Source organism: Typopeltis vanoorti, chromosome 12 (genome assembly GCF_054136105.1).
Source record: "Typopeltis vanoorti isolate ZY-2024b chromosome 12, IOZ_Tvanoo_1.0, whole genome shotgun sequence".
NCBI lineage: Eukaryota > Metazoa > Arthropoda > Arachnida > Uropygi > Thelyphonidae > Typopeltis > Typopeltis vanoorti.
The window spans coordinates 52,657,422-52,680,167 of NC_143560.1; the positions used below are offsets into that span (position 1 = coordinate 52,657,422).

Consider the following 22,746-nt stretch of genomic DNA (forward strand, 5'->3'; position numbering starts at 1 on the left):
GACCAATTATTTTCAATTCAGCTTGACAAGGCAACAGAGAGCAACAAGGAGTGTAATTTAATTGCTGATGTTCGATTTTGCGATGGATTATCAGCAGTTGAAGAGTTACCGTTTTGTAAAACAATAGAAAAAAGAGCCACAGCACCTGAATTGTTCAAAATATTGGATGATTTCATATGCAAGGCAAACATACAGTGGAAAAATTGTGTTGGAATTTGCACTGATGGTGCTCGAGTTATATCTGGAAGGTTTAAAAGTTTACAAGCCCTTGTGAGGGGAAAAATCCCCACAATGTATTTGGACACATCATATGATTCAGAGAGAAGCGCTTCCTGCAAAGGAAATGAGTCCTGGTCTGAATATTGTGTTAACAACAGTTTTACAACTGTGATGAATTATATGAAAATGAGACCCTTAAAATCAAGACTGTTTTCTGAACTTTGCAAAGACATGGCTGGAACAGAACATTCAGCGTCACTATTTTACTGCAAGACAAGATGGTTATCACACAGAAAATGTTTACAATGTGTTTATGAATTAAGAGACAAAATAGCAATCTTCTTGAAAAATCACGAAGAAGCAGGGAAGTTTAGAGACTACTTATTTGTGATGAAATTGAACTACTTGCTGAACATATGTGAGAAACTAAATATATTAAACCTGCAACTCCAATGAAAAAATTCACATATCTTAGAGATGAGTGACAAAGTTAATGCTTTTTGTAAAAAACTAGAATTATGGAACAAAACGGTAAAGCAACAAAAATTAGAAATGTTTGCAAATGTGGATGAATTTATCAAAACCTACAATTGCCGTTCGAATTTTGGTCCGTTGTTGATGATGAATTTTCTGCACTAAAGTCAAGAGCTTTTCATGTACTTTGCCATTTCCAACATCTTATCTTAGTGAAATTGGTGTTTCTGCAGTGGCTTCCTTAAAAATAAAATATAGATCTCAGTTAAATATAGAAAGAGAACTAAAAGTGTCGATTTCCAATGTATTATCATCATGTGAAAAGTTCTGCTCTGCAACGCAAGCCCAAGGAAGCCATTAATTTTTAGATTCATTGTTATTGCTTAGTTTTAATTAGTTGCTCGGTATATTTTGCAATATTGATATGTTCTGGCAAGCGTAACTAGTTTATTCAATACAGTGGATTTTATACATTTTATTTTCAGAGCGTATTTTATGTTTTTGTGTCAATAAATAGTTTCTCAAGTGTTTCTGTTTCAATAAAGTGGTTTTTCAGTTTTTCATTTGATTTCCTCTTTCTTCACATCCCCTTGGGGAGGGGGGGGGGCACACCGCCGTAGGTTACGAATCACCGTGTTACTGCATTCAGAAAATGCTGATGGATCTTCCCAGAGACTACTTAAGAAAGATAAGTATGAGAAATATTCAACAAAGAATATTATTTAAAACCAGAAAACTATACATATACCAGCAACCTAATGAAAAGATGAGGGATGTGGAATATGTTATAATTCAAAATTAAAGGATATATTACTCAAGAAGCAAAGATGTAGTACACAAAAAAAGGGACAGCAATATCATATTAAAAAAATATATATATATATTTAATTTAATACCAGAAATTATACTATCATTAAGATTAATCTCAAAGCGAAAAGCCTGAAAAACTCACATATTATTATAATACTGTTTTATACACTGCATTATACTTATGAAGATGAAGAATATGAGAAATTTCTCTGAGATATACAAACAGAAATTAATAATACCAACAGAAAAGACAAGTTCATAGTAATGGGAGCCTTTGGTGTAGTATTCTGATGACATGCTGGGCTGGTTGGCTGAATGGTTAGCATATCCACTATCCAACAAACATGATGCAGCTTTGAATCATGACCATAAGCATGGATGTATATGACTGTCTTCAAATGGTAGATGAATTTTGTTGGTCATTGAAATGAGACCACCATCCTACTTATTAGAAGTCTGGAGTAGGTTGAAAATGTCATATGATTAGTTACTAAAGGAGGGTTTCTAAATAATGGAAAAAATAAATTTACAAAAATATATAAAAATTTAAAAAAATCCTTAGCATAACCAGTATAAATGTAGCATTGGCTTACACCATTTCATGGACAGGAGTCACATAAAAAAAATAGAGAAGTCATGGGGAATTTGGAATTAATGAAAGAGGTAGATAGTATACCAGAATTTTTAAGACAACAGGATGATTTTAATAAAGATATATAAATTGAAAAAACAAATATAAATTGATCTCACCTGATGGCAAAACTAAATTGTATTCATTGTACTCAAACTGGACAAAAAATGGAAAATATCATTCTGAAATGTAAAAACTTCAGAAGATGGTATCAATTCTTATCAACTTAAATTGAAGTTTAAAGTGAAGCTTAAATTGAAAACCACTATAATTAAAACAAGCCCAATACACAAAATGCATTTCAAGAAAAGAAAAAAAAAATTATAAAATGGAATCTAAACTTTTGAAAACTCAGAAAAATTATAGGACAAAGAAGAAATAAAATACTAGAAGAAAAAGGATTTGCAGTAAATAAAGACAAAAAATGTATCAGCTTACCAGTGAAATAATAGAAAACTACTACTCAGAGCACACCTGAATTACCATTAAATAACAAGCAGTTAAAAAAAAATAAAATTGCAATCAAATGTATAGAAGCAAAATCAAATCAAATAAATCAAAAAGTAGGTCAGAATGCACCTGTCCATCATATTAAAAAAATGAGTAAATAGCACAATAAAAGCTTTCAAATACAATGCATATACCATTAAAATTAAAGATAAAGAGAGGTAATCTGACTGGTAACGTTTAAACGTTTTTTTTTTTTTTTTTTTTTTTTTTTTTTTTTTTTTTTTTAAGGTGAAGTTATAGCAACCTCTATGGTGAATTTAGGAGGAAAATACTGATCACCCCCCACTTCATTTCCATGAAACAAAGGAAATGGGAGGAAAGAGAACAAAATTTAAATGTTAACTACAGCAAACAAAAAAAAAAAAAAAAAACTCAAGAAAGAAAACAAAAGAACTGGAGGAAATAAGGAAAATTATGAGGAACCAAACAAAGAATATCATAGGAAAACAGAACAAATGAAATTGAGGGAAATGGTGGGAAATTGTATAATGATAACAGAACACAAAGAATTGGCTAGGAACCATACATACAGCACAAAAAGTTACAAGTACAAATGCAAACAATAATGAGAAACATAAGAAAAAACTAAATGAGCAGGATATTATAAAAATGAAAATCCAAAATTAGCATTTAAATTTCAAAATGATACATTAAGCTTAATTATCAGTTTATGCCAGCTGTAGCTCAATTAGATCTCTGTCCAGTTAGGAAGTTGACATTCACCTGTGTCAAACACCTCGCTCCTCCCCTCAGACATAAACTGATACTGTTTAATCAACAATCATCTGATATGTACCCCCCCCCCCCCCCCAAGGAGTGTTCAGGTTACTATGATAGCACTACATGATTAAGTTTATATTATTATTAATCTCCCTATCAATAATTTTGTTCTATATCAGTCTATAACTTGTGAGAATTCCATTATTATCATATCTAACCTGTCTTGCTTCTAAGGAGGAAGAAGATGATGATGACGAATAGTTTCTAATCTATTCAAAAACAAAACTTCTGAAAAGAAAAGTAATGTCTGTCTATATTATAATTTAGAATAAAATAGCATCAGTGCCATGCTGCTGTTTTCCATACTCATGTGTGGGAAAGTTGTTAGAAAAGTGACTGATTTCGTGACTCCTTGGAGGTGTAATGTAATAATATCTATGAATTTAATGGCTAATTACAACATTTAAAATTTGAAAAACAATGAGTATGTGTGTGTGTGAGGGGAGGGATGCTCAGCCCTAATTCATCATACCAACAACACAAAGAATTTTTGCAACCAACTCAATTTATAAATACTTGACTTCTTTGGTAATGAAATTCAAGAATTCGATGTTAACATGCCAAAAGCAGCAGTAAAATGTGAAAATCAAGTGAACTGACCCACTCTTAGTTACACATTTCAGATTGTTTTTTAAATGTTTTGCTGCCGAAAGAAATGTGATGTTATGAAAGTTCTGAAGTGAAAATAGTAGACTATTTAAAACAGGTTTTGAAATGCATAAGATTATTTTTATTTCAATATCTGTTGGGTTGTATGTTTTTTTTTTTTTAATAAAATATGAAGGAGCAAGCATTAAGCATTTCTGAGGGGCAAAATCCTCGTTAGATACGGAATGATAAAACAAATATAAAAGGCAGACTTTGTAAGAATGTATTTATACTGAATTCATTAAAAATTATCAATATATGCATATAATACAATAATGTGGAAACAGCTAAGAGGATGTTTAAATATATCCAAAATCCAAAATATATTCAATCTTCTCATATATTATTTAGCAAGAGAAATTAAACCTAGGAACATACCTTTACCAAGTTTCCTTGCTTTACACTAGGATCTGAACCAACATGATATTTTTTATCAGGGCCCAAAAAAGATACTAATTCTCTGGTTACTCCTAGATGTCCTTCAAGGAGAGCTTCATCAACCTGAGAGTCACCAGTGGATATCACTCTTTCCTGTTTCAAAATGAATATTACCATTAACTATTTCAGGAGTTAAACATTTTCTACCAGATTTCATAACAGATAATCAAAAATGTAAAAATATAATGCACTGAATGGCCAGACTGGCAGATTAATTAGAATATCCACTCTTCAACCAATAAGCTGTTGGTTTGAATTCTGGTTCGAGGATACATAGTGTTTGGTCAGTGAATTTAGTGCTCCTGTAAAGTTGGTGATTTTTGTCTGTTTTTATTGTGTTTTCCCTTGGAATATCAGTGTTTTGTAGTATACTAGTAGATTTTAATGTATTTAGTATTTTATAACATATTTCTATTAAGATATTTCAATATTTAGTATATGGTTAAAATGGTGCCAAAAAAGGGAAGAAATGTAATGCTAAAAAAAAAAAAAAAACACTGCAGGCAAGAAAAGAAGGTTAGCCCTGCTAATGAGGTTATTATATACATGGAGGAGGTTAATAAAAATGAATTAACCACCAAAATAGCGAAGATGAAGCAGATCATTAGGAAACAGGTAAGTCAGGAAATAAAGGAAATCACGTAAGTGACATTGTTAGTAAAAAGAAAGAAGTTATTTGGTATGGTGACTCTATAATAAAACATGCTATAGACGAGAGAGTTATAACATCGATATTTCAGAGCGAAAATTAAAAATATAACGCAAGCAATTCAAAAACAGAAAAGAAAAGTAAATGAAATCGTAGTTGTAGTAGGTACAAATGACTTAACTGGCAATAAGTTCAGTATGAGAGAGGATATGAAAGGGTTGTTGGAAGAAGTGAGAGTAAAGAGTGAGAAAGTGAAAATCGTCAGTATTTTACCTTGCTATGATAAAAATGAATTAAGAAGGGCTACGATGGCAAACGATTCGATGCGTAGGGTGGGTAGAAGGAATGGATGCGAGTTTTTGGATGTGTGGAGTTGAGTTTCAGGGAACACTGGAATTGTATAAGAGGGGCGGCCTACACCTGAATGTGTTTAGTATCAGGAGTCTAGAAAAACTAATAACTGGTATGAGACCTAAACAGAGAGTCAGGGAAACTAAATTATAAAGGAAGGAATGATGTGAATGTGAGTGCAAGAGTGACAAATGTTATATAACTGTGTTAATGATGCGAATGGCCTTTGTCATGGAAATGTTGACGAGGAGAGAATGATTTCGGGTTTGTGTTCATCCAGGTCACTCATCAAATGTGTGCAAAGATGTCTATATGTGTAAGGCATTAGAGAATAGAGATCTGCAAGTTGTCCAACTGTGTCAGGCAGACTGCAGACAAGACAATACAAAAGAACAAACAGGTAGATTATTATGTCTGTACATGACTGCTAGGAGTATCAAAAACAAAGGGATAGAGTTTGTTGCCTTAGTCAATATGTTGCAACCTCAGATTGTAGGTATTAGTGAGACCTGGCTATCAGAATCAGACCTACTAACTGATATCGAGTGTCAAGGATACAGTATTTTTTGGAAGAATAGATAGGAGGGGGTGTGCTGCTAATGATATCAGATGACTTGAATCCAGTTAGAGTTAAGACCTATGATTGTAGTACTACTGCTAGCAGTATTTCTTGTGGCAATGGGTTTGAAACCATCTGGTGTGAGGTGGAATCTAACAAGATCAACTACATAGTGGGGGGGGGGGGGGTTGTTACAGACCTGGTAGATTGGTTGCTAGTGATGAAGAAATGCATTACCAAATAGAAAAGATGAGCATAAAAAGAGTATTGAATAATGGGACTACTTTAATTATCCAAATATTGATTGGTAGCAGTAGAAACTAAGAAGAATGAAAATGCATTTATTGAGCTGTTGCAGGCAACTTCCTCAAGCATCAACTTCCTCAGACAGAAGGAACTTGAGAGGAAAGAATGTTAGATTTGATTATAGTGTCAGAGAGCATTTCAGTTAAAGACTTAACTGAAATGCTCTCTGACACTATAATCAAATCTGCCTCTGGTTGGTGACGTGATCATGCAATACTCACTTGGAAAGGGACTAAGTTTATGAATGTTCCATTCAGAAAAGGTTACATGCTGAACTACAAAGCAGGAAATTATGACCAATTGAGGAGTATACTGAGAATAATACTAAACATGGGAAGCATTTAAACAATACTTAAATGGGGCGATATCAGAATGTGTCCCGAGAGTTCGAAGAATAAATAGAATAGAAGTCAAACAGATGTATAATCTTATTAAGCAAGAGATTCATAAGAAAAGGATGATGTGGAAGGAATACCGTTTGAATAAGAATGACATTCATTATGAATGTTATAAGCAGCAGGCTAGATTAGTCACAACTCTTTTCATACCCAAAACAAAGTTTGAGTAAGAAAAGAAACTGTCATGCTAAAGACAACCAACAAGAATTCGATTGATATGCTGCAAGTAAAAAAAAAAAGAACGAATATGAAAGAATAACTTATAAATACAGCTGGCTTGAGAGTTACAGATGCAGAAGAAGTTGTTCAGTTAATGAGTGCCTATTTTGTTAAAAGCTATCAACCTGGTGAATGCAACATTGCTTTCACCATTACCTCTTCACTAGATGAAGAAACGCAGGTATGTGAGGCTGAGGTGTTAGAGCTGTTGCACAAATTGAATAAGAATTCAGTGTGCTAAAAAGGCACTCAGCTGAACTTGCCATTCGTTTGACCAGGCTGTTTAATATGAGTCTCAGAACAGGGAAGATTCCGTAGCAATGGAAAGAATGTATGGTAATTCCATTGCACCAGGGTGGTGTAAAGACCAATGTATTCAACTATCGAACCAATTAGTATCTCAGGAGTGGTGATGAAGATTTTGGAAAAATTTGTTAGGGCCCACGTTCAGAAATGGGTTGATAGTGAATCTCTACTTTGCAATGAACAACATGGGATTACTAAGGGAAGGTTGTATTTTGGCAACTTGCTCACATTCTATAAAAAGTTACCATTGAACTAGACAAAGGGAATGGATACACCATGTTACTTTTGGATTTTGCTAAGGCTTTTGACAGAATAAATCATGGTAGACTGTTGAATAAAATGGGTTTAAGTTATACAATATTAGCATGGATAAGATGGCTGACTGACTGACAGATATCGAAAATAAGTATACAGGGGTTATGAATCTGCAAGATTTAAGGTAACAAGCGGTGTACCACAAGGATCAGTGCTTGGTCCACTGTTATTCAATCTGTACATTAATGATATTGGGAAGGATTTGACAAGCGACATACAGCTATACTGATGAATGCAAAGATAGGGGGTAATCAGAAATGCTGCTGATATGCAGTACTTGCAGAATAATTTGGATAGTCTGGAATTGTGGGCATGGGAAAATGAGTGTCAGTTCAATGTCAGTAAATGCAAAGTCATTCACTTCAGCGTGATTAGATATCCAATGTAATATTATATTGATGGGATTAGGCTAAAAGAAACTGAATAGGCCAGGGATCTTGGAGTGTTAATAGATAGGAAGTTGAATTTCAGCGGTCATATGGCAAAGCTTGCAAATAGCGCAACTCAAAAGATAATTGCAATGCTAAAATGAACATTCACATGTAAAAATAAGGATGTTATTTTGCTTCTTTACAAGGCCTTGATAAGATCTCACTTGGACTATTGTGCGCAGGTCTGGTCTCCTGGTTGCCATTGTGATTCTGATATATTGGAGAGAGTACAAAGGAGTGTGCTAAAAATTATATCAGGTTTGTAGAATATGATTATGAAGACAGATTGCAAATTTGTAGACTGCAGATACTAGTAAACAGGAGAAAGACGGGGTGATATGATTGAAACTTACAAACTTCTGAAAGGGTCATACAGGATTTCAATTGATGACATTTTTCAATTTATGGAGGGTGAGGAAAGGACGAGAGGACATACTTGGAAGCTGAGACTGAAGGGTGTGAGGGCTAGATTTTTCTCTCAGACTGTGATGATAGATTGGAAACAGAATGAACCATTCAAATAAATACTCATGTGGAGACAGTCATAGGAATGGAATAGATTGCCTTTGGATGTTGTGAGTACAAGCACTGTGAATGAATTCAAGAATAAGTTTATGATAGACCCCCCTTGTTTTCGCCAGTGAACCAGTGCAAAGAGCAAAAAGTCGGCTACTGGAACAAATCTGAAAACATTCCACAACTCAACATCACCAGAGTTAAAGATCGGTACTATCAACATAAGAAGCCTGAATGACAAACAAATGGAGCTAGATGAGGAATTACATAAGTACCAGATCGACATAATAGGGGTGACTGAAACAAAAAAAGACAAAAACTGGTGAGATCTTTCTGAGCAATAAATACAAAATGTTAAATTCAGGCAATAACAATCAAGGAAAAGAAGGAGTAGCCATAGTATTCAACACTAAATACAAGGCTCATCTTCTTGAATGGCAGGCAGTGTCAAGTAGAGTGATTTGGACAAATATCAGAATGGGGAACTGGACAATGAGACTTATTTGTGCCTATGGTCCCACAGAAGGTTCTACTAAGGTAGAAGTGGAAGAATTTTTTGAGGCTTTAGAAAAAGCAACCAACACAATTGAAAAGGAAAAGTTGGTCCTTGTTGGGGATCTAAATAGCAGAGTAGGAAATGATTGTCAGATATACACAAAGCTAATAATAATGGTAAATACCTGTTGAATTTCTGCTCAGGACATGGACTGGTTATTACTAACACCATGTTCCAACATAAAAATGTGCACAAATTCACATGGAGAAAAGGGCCAAGGAATAAGAAAAATCTCGTTGACTATGTTATTGTTGATAGTGATGTTTTCTCGCTGGTGCAGGACACCAGAGTGTATAGAAGATTTGAAATTGGAAGTGATCACTATTTAGTCTTGAGCAGAATAAAATTGAATTTTATATTGAAAAGAATAACATGTAAGAAAGTTTCAAAGCGAATAAAAGTTAAACAGCTCTCAGATGAGAATTGTAGAAGAAAATACGCAAAGATTATTGAAGAAAAAATGAAAGAGTTTGAGAACAGGAACCAAACCTTGGAGATTCAGTGGAAAGCTGTGAAGAAAATCCTGATTGATTCAGCCAGAGAGGGATGTGGTGAGGTTGTCTGCAAGAATAGAAAAATCAGAAGTCCATGGTGGACACGGGAAGATAAAGAGGCAGTGAAAGTAAAGAAGAACACATATCAAACGTTCCTGGCAAATAAGTCAGCTTGTGCTCTTAGAGAATATAGAGACAAATGTAAGAAAGCTAAACACTGTGTAAAACTAGCTAAACAAAAGTCATGGGAGGATTTTGGCAAGAACATAGAAAATAAATAACAAGAAGTTGGCAAATATTCTGGAGTTTGTAGAAGAAGTTTAGAAATGGAAGAAAGAGTGCTGCAAAATGAGTTAGAGATGATAAATGTGACATGAAAATGGGAGAAAATGATGTCCTTGAAGTATGGAGTAATTACTTTGAAAAATTGCTAAACGAAACAAGCAGTGATAGCACAGTGGTAAAAAACACTCAACAGGCATACGGTCAGGAATACATATTCATACTTGAAGTAGAAAAAGCCATCAAAGGCTTGAAATGTGGAAAGGCAGCAGGAGTAGATGATATTCGACCAGAAATGCTGAAGTATGGTGGTATAAAAGTCTTACAGTGGCTGCACTGCATAGTTCAGAAAGCCTGGACAGAGGGACGAATTCCCGATGATTGGAGTAGAGCTCTCATGGTACCCATATATAAAAAGGGAAATAAAACTGAATGTGAGAATTACAGAGATATTTCCCTACTGAGTGTTCCTGGCAAGATCTATGCAGGTATACTTGAGAAACGGTTGAGAAGAATTGTGGAAGAAAAGCTTGGTGAAGAACAAGCTGGATTCAGGCCAAACAGAGGCTGTCAGGATCAGATTTTTACTTTACGACAAATAGTTGAGAAATCATGGGAATATAACAAAGATCTGTATTTAAGTTTTGTCGATCTGGAAAAGGCATATGACAAGGTGCCAAGAGATAAGCTATTCAATACGCTACAATTATATGGTGTCAATGCGGCTTTATATGTCAAGCAATATTAGTCTTTATTTGAGTTGTAAGCCAGCAGTTAGAATTGAAGGAAGTACAGGAAGATGGTTTAATGTTAAATCTGGTGTGAGACAAGGATGTACATTATCCCCTCTGTTATTCATTATCTATATGAATCACATTATGAAGGAAAGTGGTATTAAACATGATATCAAAATTTAAGATGTTAATGTCAGCTCTTTGCTTTATGCGGACGATGTTATACTTCTGAATAAATCCGCTAAAAGCGTGCAAGATTCCCTGACTAAATTGAATAACTGTTGTAATAGATATGGTATGAAGGTCAGCAATAAAAAGATAAAGACAATGAAAATAGGCAGAATCGTTGAAAATGTCAACTGCATTGTGAATGGAGAACCTGTGGAACAAGTAAAACATTTCATCTACTTAGGCACGATTTTTATGAAGATGGTAAATTAAATGTGGAAATAGACAACAGAATCAACAAAGCTGGAATGGTAGGAAGTCAATTGAATAAATTCATATGGAATAAGAGCGAAATTAGTCGGAATACTAAATTAGCTCTATACAAGACAGTGTTCAAACCAGTTTTAACTTATGGATCTGAGAGCTGGGTCAGCAGTAAAACATTTGACCAAAGACTAGATTCTATTTGACCAGATAATAGATATAGAGGCGTGAACAGATGGCATCAATGGCAATATCATATTAAAAACGAGGATATTAGGAAAGAACCTGACACTCTCAGCATCAAGGAATGTATTACTAGAGTTAATCTCAGGTGGTACGGTCACTTAAGCAGAAAGGGCGATTCTGTTTAAGGAAAGATTAGCCAGGTTTGCAGGAAAACGACCCAGAGGAGGACCAAGAATAGGTGGATTGATATGGTACAAAGTGCCTTAGACGATAGAAATATAAGATCTGATAATGTTGGAGTCTTTACAAGTAACAGACTGATTTGGAGGAAAATTGTAGATAGGAAGTTAGTAATAATGTAAATTTTTCATGTAGTACTATCATATCCTGTACACCTCCTTGAGGGTACATGGCATGAATTTGATGATGTTTATGATAGCTGGTGTGTGTGTGTGGCTTCCCTCAATGAGTCTCTGACTCCCTGGAGATCTCTGTTAACACCCCAACTGGCCATGAAGTCAATAGACGTTCAGCAAAATCTGGATATGATTCTGTAACACCTCTTGAATAACATGAAGAAGACGTGCAATTTAGTATCACTATTTCATCCACCATGGCCGGTAGAGAGGTTAATAATAATAATAATAATAATAATCAAAAGATGGCTTGCCAATTTTGTAAATGTTTTTAGACAGTAAATGTTTTTTTTAATATTGAATGCGAGACTATGGCCCTTATAAGACCCGAAGTGCCTTGGGGAAAAAAAAAAGTGTTTGGTCTCTGGAGTGGGATTTCTGATTACCTAAAAATCAGCCCATCCATGTACTATAGACTTAGCAGCCTTTCATGGATGGGATAAACCTAAATCGATTTTTTTTATATCAACTTATCACACACAACAGGCTGCAAAATCTACAGTACCTAAAGTGCAGTGTGTGTGTGTAGACAATTTACAGAGAAAAAAGAAATTTGGTATATATCTTTATCTTGAACACAGCCAGCAAGTGGAGTCCAGTAAAACAGTGTGAGGAAGAATTTTTCAAAAAACTAAAGCAGTTTATATATATATATATATATATATACCCTATACTTTAAAATGATAAGCTGAAATTGGAAACGGATGTAGGCTGTAAGGTTTTTGTCAAGTTATTTGAAACGTTTTGAAACTCAGGGGTTACCCTGAGTATCGAGTCTTCAAAATTCGAGTCATCAGAATTCAAGGAGAACCGGCCTACCAGTCTGGAACACAGGAGGTTGGGCGCTGTAGCCGTCATGGGGCAGAGCCCCTAGAATATATATATATATATATATATATATATATAGATAGATAGATAAAGCCAACACATGAGAGGTGGCAGAATAAAAAAGTTTATTATCTGCTTTTTATTATCAATTATCTGCTGAATAACCATTCCTCTTGATAGCATTAAGAATTTTTGATTTTTGGTATACCACACCAAATATATGAACATATTCTAAGACTGAGCTATCTTAGAGACTTGTGCAAGTTAGTAGCTGAATAAGGCATAAAGTTGCAACTTGAGCAAAATAAATTACATTTTTTAGAGGATGTAGAAACTACTCAGATAATGTGTTTTTGACAGAAAGGCAAGAGGTAATGTCAATTTAGAAAGATAGATATCTGATCCTGTCAGGTAATTTCTGTGTCGGGTTAAGGTACTGGAGGTTGAAATCAGATCCAGTTCATGAGAAGGAAGCCAACACTGCCCTCTAGAAGAAGTGAAAGAGGAGAAGGAAAAGTAGATGGTATTAAATTTGAAGCTATGACTGTGCATAGATGTTAGCTAGCAGCTGCTTGTGTTTTTATATGGTTAGAGGAAAGAGGAATGACGGTGTCCAATTTGGAGAAGTAGTATCCATTCTCTTTCTCTCACTTGATAGGCCCAATACCTCATCTAGAGTTTATAGTCATTTTTAATGCTGGTAGTCTGCTATTCCACTGTTTTTTTCCCCAAGATGAGAAGTATATCTGTATGCTGTGTCATTACAGGATTGGCTGAGCTGTTTGTGTTTCCTGTCATCTCTGTATGAGGCCAGCAAACTCAACTTCACTTGAAAAGCCCTTATATAGATTCTTAACATCCTAGATGGGATTTAAACTTGGTACTTTCCAGCTTTAAAGGGTAACATCATTACTGTATAGTGTAGGCTGTGAAGACTGTCTTTTCTATAAATATGGAAATGCCTAAAGCAAAAACAAAGCAGAAAAAGGACATCTATAAGAAAATGAATGAAATGAGTCTCAGAGTTTTGTTATTGTTATTTTAATGTTTAATAGTACATCAGCAACTCTGGCTATAAATATAAGCCTACATTTAAATATATAAAAAATCACTGTATGAATATAATCATATTTACATATAAACATTTTTCAACTATAGATTTATAAAATCACCATAGAAATATCTGTAAATCAATATCTTTTTAAATAAGAGTTTATAAATTAATATATTATTATTATTTTTTAAATACTGCAACCCCACCAACAATCTTACATAAATTGTTCACATGCCTAACAGAATACCACACAACCCCAAGCACTTTCCAAACACAGTGGATATCTTCCCTACTAGTGACCCATCTAACTACACTGTGAATGCTGTCTGTCTGTCTCTAAGCATCTCGGACCACAATCTAAAGCAGATCTTGTTCCTCATGGAGCAAGACATACACAATCATCCATGTGCTGTATGGCATTACAAGAACACCAACTGGGATTACTTTTGCAACTACTACAAGTATGCATTTCCTTCATCAGATTACTGTTTTAGGCCATCTGACCCAAACCTATGTGTTGATTGAATCACTGAAATAATTTGTATTGGCATGAATACATTTCCCATCTTCTAAGTCCTAGTTCTTCCAAAAGTGTGCCAAGGCTATACAAGAGAAGACTCAAGCATAATGTAACTGAATTGCATTCAAAACTTCATCTTCCTATACTACTTACACCAAGACTGGAACAACTGCAAGAAAATCATTAACACATTGAAAACTGACTTAGAGAGAGCCTTGTATTCTGATCAAATGGCAGCCCATACCTTCTGTCAAAGTTGTTGGCTGTAACTTCTGCCCAACACTATACCACCACTAGTACACTCAAATGGTATACTGCATCATCACCCACAGAAAAATACCAAACTCCTGGCTACCTACTTCTCCAATTCTTGCATGACTGATCATAGTAAACGTTCCCTAACCATTCCAAACACTCAATGCCTCATTTGACGTTAAACAATAGAGATCAGAATATTCTTGTTCAAATGGGAAACAAAGCTTTCAGGCCCTGATAGCATCCTCCAATTTTTCCAAAGGTCTGTACTCCAGAGTCAAACTCACACTCTATGATCCTTATTTACACTATCTTATTCCACTAGTATATATATCCTGCAAATCTGACATCCAATTTCCATCATCTCAATTATTCCTAAAGTAATGGAAAGAATCATTAACATTCAACTCCTAAGCTACCTCAAAAGGCTCTCAACTAGCAAATGATTGGCAGTATGGATTCCATCACTATTACTGCCACTCAAATGTCACAATTCTCCAGGGCTTCATTTACAACTTATTCAAGGAAACAGTTAAAATAACACTAGTGGTAATTTGCACTCTAATAATATATGGTAATATGTTACACTCTATGCTCCATTGTACAAGGATTCAATCTGTCATATTAATTTGCAATTTATTCCATAATGTCATAAAATTTTCCAAATAGCATCATCCCAAATAGAATTAAAGGCTTTCTATAGATCAATACAATCATGGCACATTATTATGTTCTACATGTTGTTCTCGGATGATGAGGAGTGTAAATATATAGTCTATAGGGGGGGGGGGGGGGTTCTGATAATCACCATGAAGGAAATGAGTTGATTATCATGTTCCCCACAAAGTGTTATATTAATGTTACAACGCTGCTGCATCATTTGAATCCTCTGATAAAAAATCCTTTCCCTTTGTTGCACAAACCATATAATTTTTGTTCTAAAGTGTTCATCAGAACTTTCCAGCTCCCCCCTTGTATTGTATTCCAGTTGTTTCTAAATCCAACCTGGGAGTCTAAAAAATTGAATTCCATTTTTGCTTTGTGAGATTAAGATGGGCAAAAATATTTTGTTTGGATGGTTGATGAGGCTAACTGTCCCAAAATTACTGAACTTTTGCTGTTTCCTTTTTATGGAATGGGAATAAGAATAACGGAGTGCGAATCTTTTGGCCAGATCTCAGAGTTCCATACCTGCTGGCATATTTTATGAAGTGCATTAACAATAGGTTCTGATGAGATATTGTCAATTTCTGGTGTTTTCCCCTGTTTTTGATCTTAAAATAACTATTTCTACCCCCCCCCCCCTCTAAGTATAGGATAACCACTATTCTCTGATATCTTTGAGGCAATTCCCTTTAAAGTTTGTTGACCCAAACTATCAATCATACTTGAATATTCATACCATCTTTTCGATACTTTTTTTTTTCATGACCAGTAATAATTATTGTATCCTCATTCTCAATTATTCAGCTCTTACGAACTAAAGACTGTTAATTTTTTAAGTATTTGGTATACTGTTGTAAGGTTATTCTTTTTAACAGTATTCTCAATTTCTTTGCGGCGTTTGCAATACTCCTAACTAAATCCAATAAAAGTCTTCTGCCGTAACTAATTTTGAATGAATATATATATATATATATATATATATAAAGGCAGGAATGTGGTAGTCATCAACTGCATTCTCACTGAAAAATCTACAAAACTAAAAAATTCAAGATATGCAGGAACCAGACAGGATTTCAATATTGTGCATATTGTTTTTATTTGCAAGAAACTGTAGGAGTGTTATATGGATTGATTTCAATAAACCATGAAATTTTGTTTGTTTATGCTGCTAAACAAATCATGTGATTCTATAGAAAGGAAAATGAAATTACTGTTTTATAAAATGTTAATATATGAATTTTCTGCTGTTATGTGTCTAGAGGTCCCTTTGAGATAATTAGCTTTATTCAGTAAAGTTGATGTGTAAACAGCATTTATGAGATAAACATTTCATACACCCTGTTACACATCCATGCAATATACCGTTCACACTTATTCATAAATAAAGATACTAGTTGGTATTTCTCTCTCACTCAATCTCTTCACAGTTGTCTTTGTTAAGTGTTTTGATAAACATGTTATGATGATAATAAATACCCTGGATATGAGTTTATTTTATTAACTGAACAAAAGTAGTTAATAATCTATTTGGCATACAACTGACAAAATTGCATAGGTGACAGGAATTAGATTTATACATAGCCATTTAAGGAATGTGGCAAACTGACTGGGGCTTGTCATAATGCATCTGAATAGTATGTATTTACTTGGATACTGAATGAATGAGAATGAATTGGTACTTTGGGATTTAGCTAACAAAACTCTATTCTTATTGCAATAAAACAACATAAAATAAAGGCATAACACAATGAATTACATACCAAGTATAGAAATCACCTGGATAAACAACTAAAACAAGGTCCTCACTGTTTTCATTAAGAAACCAGTGTGAATAACTGAAAAGTCAGCTACTGCAACACCAAATTGATATTGGGAGAAATCAAGACAGATTATCATTTAGGTATCAATGGAAGAGAAATGAAACTGACAAAAGAATTAAAGAAGTCATACACTGACATAAATAAAACAAAGATAAAAAACAGTGAAATTCTTCTAAATAACAAATACAAGATGTTATGTTATACGAGATATTATATTCAGAAAATAGTGATCAGGGAAACAAAGGAATGGCTCTAGCATTTAACATTAAACAAGAATAACCTTGTTGTTTATTATTTTAACGGTATAATAGAACACAGAAACTAAGTAAATAATTAATTTATTAACTTGATGCTGATATTTCGCTGGTATTATAACCAGCATCTTCAGAGCACAAAAACATTGTTTGTCACAATACGCGAGACTAAAACAACATGGTGTACTTAAACAAAATTGTAGCAGCAACACAAAGACTAGAGTCCTGATTTTGGCGCCCTCTACCTGAAAAAAAAAAAAAAAAAAAGCTATCATATATTACTAAAGTCCTAGAAAAGTGCTAGTTTTTTCTTAATATGACTGTCTCCCAGATCTTCGGCAAGTTAATACAGCCATATTTGTTGAGATTTGGAGTGTGTTTTAGGGCTTCTGTCGCCTCTAAGAACAATCTCTCTGATTTATACGGGTTTCTGTGTAGTACTTTTGTGTTTTTCCAGTTGATCCTGTGTGCAGGGGTATCCAGAGCATGGTCTGCTAGGCCCGACTTCCCATAATGATAATTCCGGACGTATCGTTTATGTTCGCTGATGCGGATATTCACAGTTCTTCCTGTTTGACCGTAGTAGGCGTGATTGCATGAGCAGGGTACTTAGTAGACTCCTGGATGGGATAAAGGAGGAATGCTGTCCTTGGGTGAGCGGATGAGGGTGGCTAATTTGCTACATGGTCTGAATGTAGTGCGTAGTTTATGTTTATTTAGAATTCTTGAGATCTTTTCGGATGTGCCTTTAATGTAAGGGATGGTGACTGTTTTGTTGTAGTTCTCTGTGGTGGATGGTGGGAGGGGTTTCTTAGGAGTGTTTAGTATTTTGTTTATTTTATGTGGATTGTAGCTGTTGGCCAAGAAGGTGTGGTGTAAGTAAGTCAGTTCAGCAGTAAGAGCCTTCTCAATGGAACAGATTGCTCTCGCTCTATGGGTTAGCGTTTTTAATATGCCATATTGTTGAGAAGGATGATGGTGTGATTGTTTGTGTAAGTATCTGCCTGTATGTGTGGGTTTTCTGAAAACTGAAAATGATAAGGAACCATCTGGGAGACGTGTGATGAGTGTATCCAGGAAGGGAAGACAGTTGTTGGCTTCCAGTTCCATAGTAAAGTGGATTTTTGGATGTTGGCTATTTAAATGTGCTAAGAATGTTTTCAATGTCTCAGGGCCATGTGGCCAAATAGCAAGCACATCATCAATATAGCGTAGCCAAAGTGTTGGTTTGAGAGTGGCTGTATTGATTGCTTGTTTTTCCAGGTGTTCTATGTAAAAGTTGGCTGGGGGAGGGGGGAAGGGGGGAGCCCATGGCTGTCCCATCAATTTGTTTGTATATTTTCCCTTTCCATGTGAAATATCCTGCATGTATTATGAATTTGAAATTGGCGCAGCAACTAAACAGGTTAGCCTTCTTAAAGAGGTGCCGAGACACCAAATTAATATCGAACTGTTTTAAAATCAAAAACACTCACAAATGTACTTCACTGTTCACAAATGTACCACTAATAGAAACCCTCAATCTACTGAAGTCACACTTTCCCCCTGATATATTTGAACTATTCAAATTCACAATATATGCAGGATATTTCACATGGAAAGGGAAAATATACAAACAAATTGATGGGACAGCCATGGGCTCCCCCCTTCCCCCCCTCCCCCAGCCAACTTTTACATAGAACACCTGGAAAAACAAGCAATCAATACAGCCACTCTCAAACCAACACTTTGGCTACGCTATATTGATGATGTGCTTGCTATTTGGCCACATGGCCCTGAGACATTGAAAACATTCTTAGCACATTTAAATAGCCAACATCCAAAAATCCACTTTACTATGGAACTGGAAGGCAACAACTGTCTGCCCTTCCTGGATACACTCATCACACGTCTCCCAGATGGTTCCTTATCATTTTCAGTTTTCAGAAAACCCACACATAAAATAAACAAAATACTAAACACTCCTAAGAAACCCCTCCCACCATCCACCACAGACAAACAAAAGCAGAAACAAAACAGGTGATAAAACTGAATATAAGTACAACTGTGCAAAAGCAAAAAGAGAAATATGTAAAAGAGCAGAACTCAATGGAACAATTTTGTTACCAATCTAGAAAACAGCATAAATAAACCACAAACATACAGATTGGTTTAAATACTATAAAGAATTATGGAGAAGTGATGAAAACCCACTCTCAGAAACATTATCTGCAAATAATTCTACAGACACCTTTACTCTTGAAGATTTAAAGTCAACACTTAAATAATGCAAGAACCATACAAGCCCAGGAGAAGATGGTATCAATATAAAACTTTTTAAATGTTCTGGAGACAACTTCAGGTACATACTACTAGAAGTCATGAATTATATCCTAAATGGCAAATCACCACCTGAAAATCAGAAGAATACTATGATTATCCCAATCTTCAAAAAAGACAATATTAATGAATATCAAAACTACAGAAGCAGTAGCCTTTTAAATACCAGATATAAAATATACTGAAATCTCTTAAAGGCTAAATTAAACAAATATCATGAAAACATTTTTGGAGAGGAACAAAATGGTTTCTGTAAAAGCAGATCCTGCACCGACACACTTTTTTCACTCCCAAGCTTTTGATAGAAAAAAGAGAAAAAATTCAATTTAGAAACCCATATGTTATTTGTCGATTATATAAAGGCCTTTGATAAAGTCAATTATAATAAGCTATTAGAAATTTTAAGAGATGACAACATTCCTAATCAGTTAATTTAAGCAATTTTCAATATATATAACAATAACCAAATTAAAATAAAAATAGCTACACAAAATTCTGAGTCACGACATAAATGCACGTGTCTGACAAATGTAGTCTATTCCCACTTCTCTTTAATATTTATATTAGTAATATTATAAGAGAGTGGAGGTGAAACAACCAGTTTTGGCATTCTAATAAATGACTGCACCAACATCGACACAATTTTATTTGCTGATCATCAGGTTCTAAAGATAACAAAGATTCACTACAGCAAGCAGCCTTTTCATTAAATATTATAGCAAAAACATACAATATGAAATTTCTACTCCCAAAACCAAAGTCATGGCATTTAAAGGCAGAGACCCAATTAGAAGCAAAATTTGCATCAACGATGATATTATATAACAGGCAAATACATTCAAATATCTAGGAGAGCACTTTCCTTATGAAAGAGAAAAAGACATGTAACATAAAATAACCAATTATATAGGAATAACAAAAACCATTAATCAGATATTCAATCCAAATTTAATAAGAAAGCAAACAAGATTAAGAATCCATAACTCAATAAGAAGACCTATCCTAACATATGGTTCAGAAGCCTGGACCATAACTCAAGCAGATAGAAAAAGAGTGATAAGCTCTGAAATGAGATTCATGCATAAAACAGCTGGATAGAATAGACTCGACTTCAAAAGAAATAGTGATATCTTAAAGGAACTTGAGGTGATACCTGTCTTAGACTACATCGATCTTTATATAGAAAGAGAAGGAAACAACATACAGAAAGAATGAGTGATGGAAGACTCCCCACAGAGATATCGGTCTCAAGGGAGAAATAATAGAGGATGGCCTTTGAAAATACAGGAAGAGACAGTAACAGGCCATTAGGCCTATTACTGGAAAGATAAAAGAAGAATAGAAAGGTAGAAATTTAATTGAATAAATTTCTATGGAATAGGAGAAATTAGTCAAAACACTAAATTAGCTGTATACAACACAGTTTTCAATTTTATCTAACTGATCTGAGAATTTGGTTAGAAATAAAACAGTTCATTAAAGACCAGAAACCATGTATGGCATGAATGGAGGCATGCTATCATAAATAGTGATATCAGGAAGGAACTTGACATTATTAGCATTCAAATATATGTGAGCAGAACTATGAGGACATATATTTATATTTGCTTAAACACAATGAGAGAGGAAAAGTTAGCAAAACAAGTGTTGGATACCATGAAAAAAAAGGCCCAGAGGAAGACCAATAACTAGGTGGACTGAAGAAGTATGAAGTGCCATTTAACTGAATTGCAGAATTTCAGTGGAGAATATCACTAAAATATGTCACCAGAAGTCCAAAATATAAGATCTGACAATGTTGGAGTTCTGACATAACAGATTAATTTGAAGGAAAACTGTCAACAGGAAGTCAGTAACATTGCAAATTTTTTGTGTAGTGCTATCAAAGTGTCCTCTTGGGGTGTATCTGGAAATTGATGATTTTAATTTTATATATGAAACTGAGTGAGAAAAATTAATAAACTATTTTTTTAAAGCATCACTTAGTTATGTTCACTGAACAGTATGCAAGTGTTATGGAATGACGAATTTTCAAAACATAACCTGCTGCACATGATGCAGAATTTCAGTGGAGAATATCACGAAAATATACCCCCCCCCCCCCCCGACCCCAGACTGCAGAAAAGGTCTGGGATATTGGAAAATGGTAAGATGATTAATTGCTGCTTGTCAAAAAAATCTAAGTTTCAAGGCAAAGCAAAACTTTTAACACTTCCCGTGAAAGCTAGAACTTATCCAGACTTATCTACAATTTAACTGATAAATACTGTAAAAAGCATGAACTTGGGGCTAATCTCCAGAAGCTGTTGTATTCTTCCTTCCTTTTTCTTGTAGAGAGGCTTATACGCTGGTTAGACATGATAACTAATAATTAAAGAATTGACAGCGTAGACTAGAAATATAAATTAAATAAACTTTAATATATACTTTCTGATATTTCGGCAAATGTCACATTGCCATCTTCTTGGGAACTTAATACAAAGAAAGTGCACACAAGTACTTCACAAATGAGAACAGAAGCTAGGAAGCTACCGTTTTCCTAAAGTCCTGATGGTGCCCCCTGGCAGGCTATATTGGTAGTTCTTGGCCTTTGGGCTGCAGTTCTTCTGATAAATGTTTCCCAAATTTGGGGCAGACTCATGCATCCAAATTTGTTGAGGTTTGGCATGTTCCTAAGGGCTGAGGCTGATTCCATGAATAGTCTTTCATATTTGAACTTGCTGCGGTGTATTACTGTGGCTTTCTTCCATCTTATTCTGTGGCGAGTATCCAGAGCGTGGTCTGCAAGCCCAGAGTGGCTGTACTGGTAAAATCGGATGTAATCCTTGTGTTCTGAGACTCTGATATATGCTGTCCTGCCTGTTTGGCCAAAGTAGGATAATTTACAGCTGCAAGGGACCTGGTATACACAAGGTAGGTCTAGAGGAAGTGGTTGGTCTTTAGTGGAGCGGATAAGGGATGCCGTTGTATTCTTGTGTGCAAAATCAGAATAAAACTGCATCAGACTTTTATGATATGCTAAATTTGTACTTTTGTAAACAAGGCTGCACTTCAACTGTGTAAAAAAATTGTGTAAAAGTTTAACACTTTCATATCCCATCAAGTCTTTAAGTTCCAGAAATAAAAATAATTTCTGGAACTCACTATCAATCACTTCAAAATAAAACTCACAATTGACTGTTTGGCCAGTCGAAACAAATTCTTTGTGGATAATGCCCTTGGAATCATAGAAACAAATCAGCATTGTCCTTACTTTTGACTTCTCCAAGCGACTTTTTTTCCGATGCCCCATCTGGTGGTCTCCACTCAGCACTCTGGTGCTTTGTTTCGGGCGCATACTCAAAACACCATGTTTCGCCAGTAACTATCA

At 34.8% G+C, this 22,746-nt stretch overlaps 1 protein-coding gene across 4 annotated transcripts in view; it reads right to left on the bottom strand.

Moving 5' to 3' along the window:
• Positions 1-22,746, bottom strand: part of faf (ubiquitin carboxyl-terminal hydrolase-like faf) — a 1,099,079-nt gene that overhangs the window by 550,265 nt on the left and 526,068 nt on the right. For all 4 annotated transcript variants that reach the window (XM_090401226.1, XM_090401227.1, XM_090401224.1 and 1 more), the window contains one exon: positions 4,451-4,603. In XM_090401226.1, the coding sequence (XP_090257352.1) occupies positions 4,451-4,603 (153 nt within the window). The remainder of the gene's footprint in view (positions 1-4,450; positions 4,604-22,746) is intronic.